We start from the raw sequence: 1,875 nt of genomic DNA, 5'->3' as shown, positions 1-1,875 counted from the left end.
CTTGGCCTCCCAAAGTGCTGGGATTACAGGCTTGAGCTACCGCGCCCGGCGGCTCACTGCAATCTCTATCTCCCGGGTTCAAGCGATTGTCCTACCTCAGCCTCCCGAGTAGCTGGAATTATAGGCATGCACCACCACACTGGGCTAATTTTTTGTATTTTTAGTGGACATGGGGTTTCTCCATGTTGGTCAGGCTGTCTCGAACTCCCGACCTCCGGTGATCTATGCACCTCAGCCTCCCAAAGTGCTGGGATTACAGGTGTGAGCCACCACACCTGGCCAAAAATATATTCTTAATATTATTTTAAACATTCATCAATATGGGCTGTCTCATGATACAGACTTGTCTTCCTCAATTTAGTAGTTCAACTAAATAAAGAAGTTTTCCTAAGCTGCCCAGCGAATCATTCTGCAGCAGATACTGTTTCCAGTATTTGTAGTTTTGGGCCTTTTGAACAAAGCTATCAATAAAAGCTGCTGAAATTCCAAAGATGGGTGTGAGGAGGGCATGCTTCACACACCACATATTCTGTGGTAAGGGTCATGGCTTGCATGATGGTGCTACCACCCTGACATCGATCCTGGCAGGATAATTGCCACTTGATTATATAAAGGCAGATAAACTCCCTGCTTTTGTGGGTAGAAGAAATAGAAAACCAGAAATACTGACTTTAGGCCAGGACTTTTCACTATTTTTCTAAATAGCTCCCTGGTTTATGGCTTAGGTATATAGTCTCTGCCAGCTTTCAAGACATTTTAAGCTTTCATGTTTCTTGTCAGCCATGATTCTTTATAATCAATGCTTTAAAAGAACATAGGAATTCCTATTTGTACATGCTTGTTTTCACAGGATATTTTTAAACAAGCTACTGAAGATAGATTAACAAGTGCAAAGGAATTGCCTTACTTCGAGGGTGATTTCTGGCCCAATGTTCTGGAAGAAAGCATTAAGGAACTGGAACAGGAGGAAGAAGAGAGAAAACGAGAAGAAAACACCAGCAATGAAAGCACAGATGTGAGGGCATTGAGTTTCCTTTGAAACTTCTACCATGATTATAATATTTAATCCAGAAGTGCATTTAAACTTTCAATCGGGTTTTAAACCTCTCAGGTGTGAAGGAGCTCTTTAAGTTGAGCAAGAAATGTTGGCTTAGAAAGGTTACTAGGGTCCCGTTTCAGTGGCATTAAACTTTCAAAGCATCAGACCCCATTTTAAAATGGTATCTCAGACTGAGAGTAAAGTGAAATGATAAAAGAAACTGAAGGAAATCCTGAAAGAATGTTATATAGGCCTTGTGTGTCACATATCTCTGGCATATTTTCTCTCTTTTAAAACCACACACGCTCTTTTTAAATGTAAAAACCATTCTTAGCTATGCAAAACAGGCCTGAGCCAGAATTTACCTGTTACTGTGGCTTAGTCACCTCACCAGTTACTTCCCTATAGCATATCTAGAATTACCTCCATTGAATTTAAGTTACAAAAGGCTCCCTTAAATAGTCTGTTAACAAACTCTTACAGCCTTATCGTTTAGTATTTGTGGACTCATAACATTTTAGAATGTGGGTGGAAGGAGATAAAACAAGGTCTTCTGGCTCCCCATTTTGATACACTCTTCACTACCCCAAAGTGCCAACCCTTCCTTGTTCCCTAACTCCAATTTGGGATACATTCAATCTACAGGGTCTGTACATTCTGTGGCCTCTTCTAGGCAGAAAGCTAAGGGCTGCCATTTCCTTAATGAAGGATCACTGGAAGAAAATTAGGTCAAATAACAAAGGAGAAGGAATAAGTGAAGAGAACAGCTAGTAAAATAAGATACAGGCATAAGATTATGATACCTAGTTTCTTTTTTTTTTTTTTTTTTTTTTTTT

General features: G+C 39.9%; 1 protein-coding gene across 1 annotated transcript in view; it reads left to right on the top strand.

Moving 5' to 3' along the window:
- Positions 1-811: 811 nt before the first annotated feature.
- The window catches only part of LOC108525413 (histone acetyltransferase p300-like), a gene marked incomplete at its 5' end in the record, with an annotated part of 6,680 nt that continues 5,616 nt past the window's right edge, over positions 812-1,875 (top strand). Inside the window, 1 exon segment of the mRNA XM_017866396.1 lies at positions 812-1,015. Within this exon segment, the coding sequence (XP_017721885.1) occupies positions 812-1,015 (204 nt within the window).

Source organism: Rhinopithecus bieti, unplaced genomic scaffold, assembly GCF_001698545.2.
Source record: "Rhinopithecus bieti isolate Rb0 unplaced genomic scaffold, ASM169854v2 scaffold_48656, whole genome shotgun sequence".
NCBI lineage: Eukaryota > Metazoa > Chordata > Mammalia > Primates > Cercopithecidae > Rhinopithecus > Rhinopithecus bieti.
This window is presented reverse-complemented; position numbering and strand designations above follow the sequence as displayed.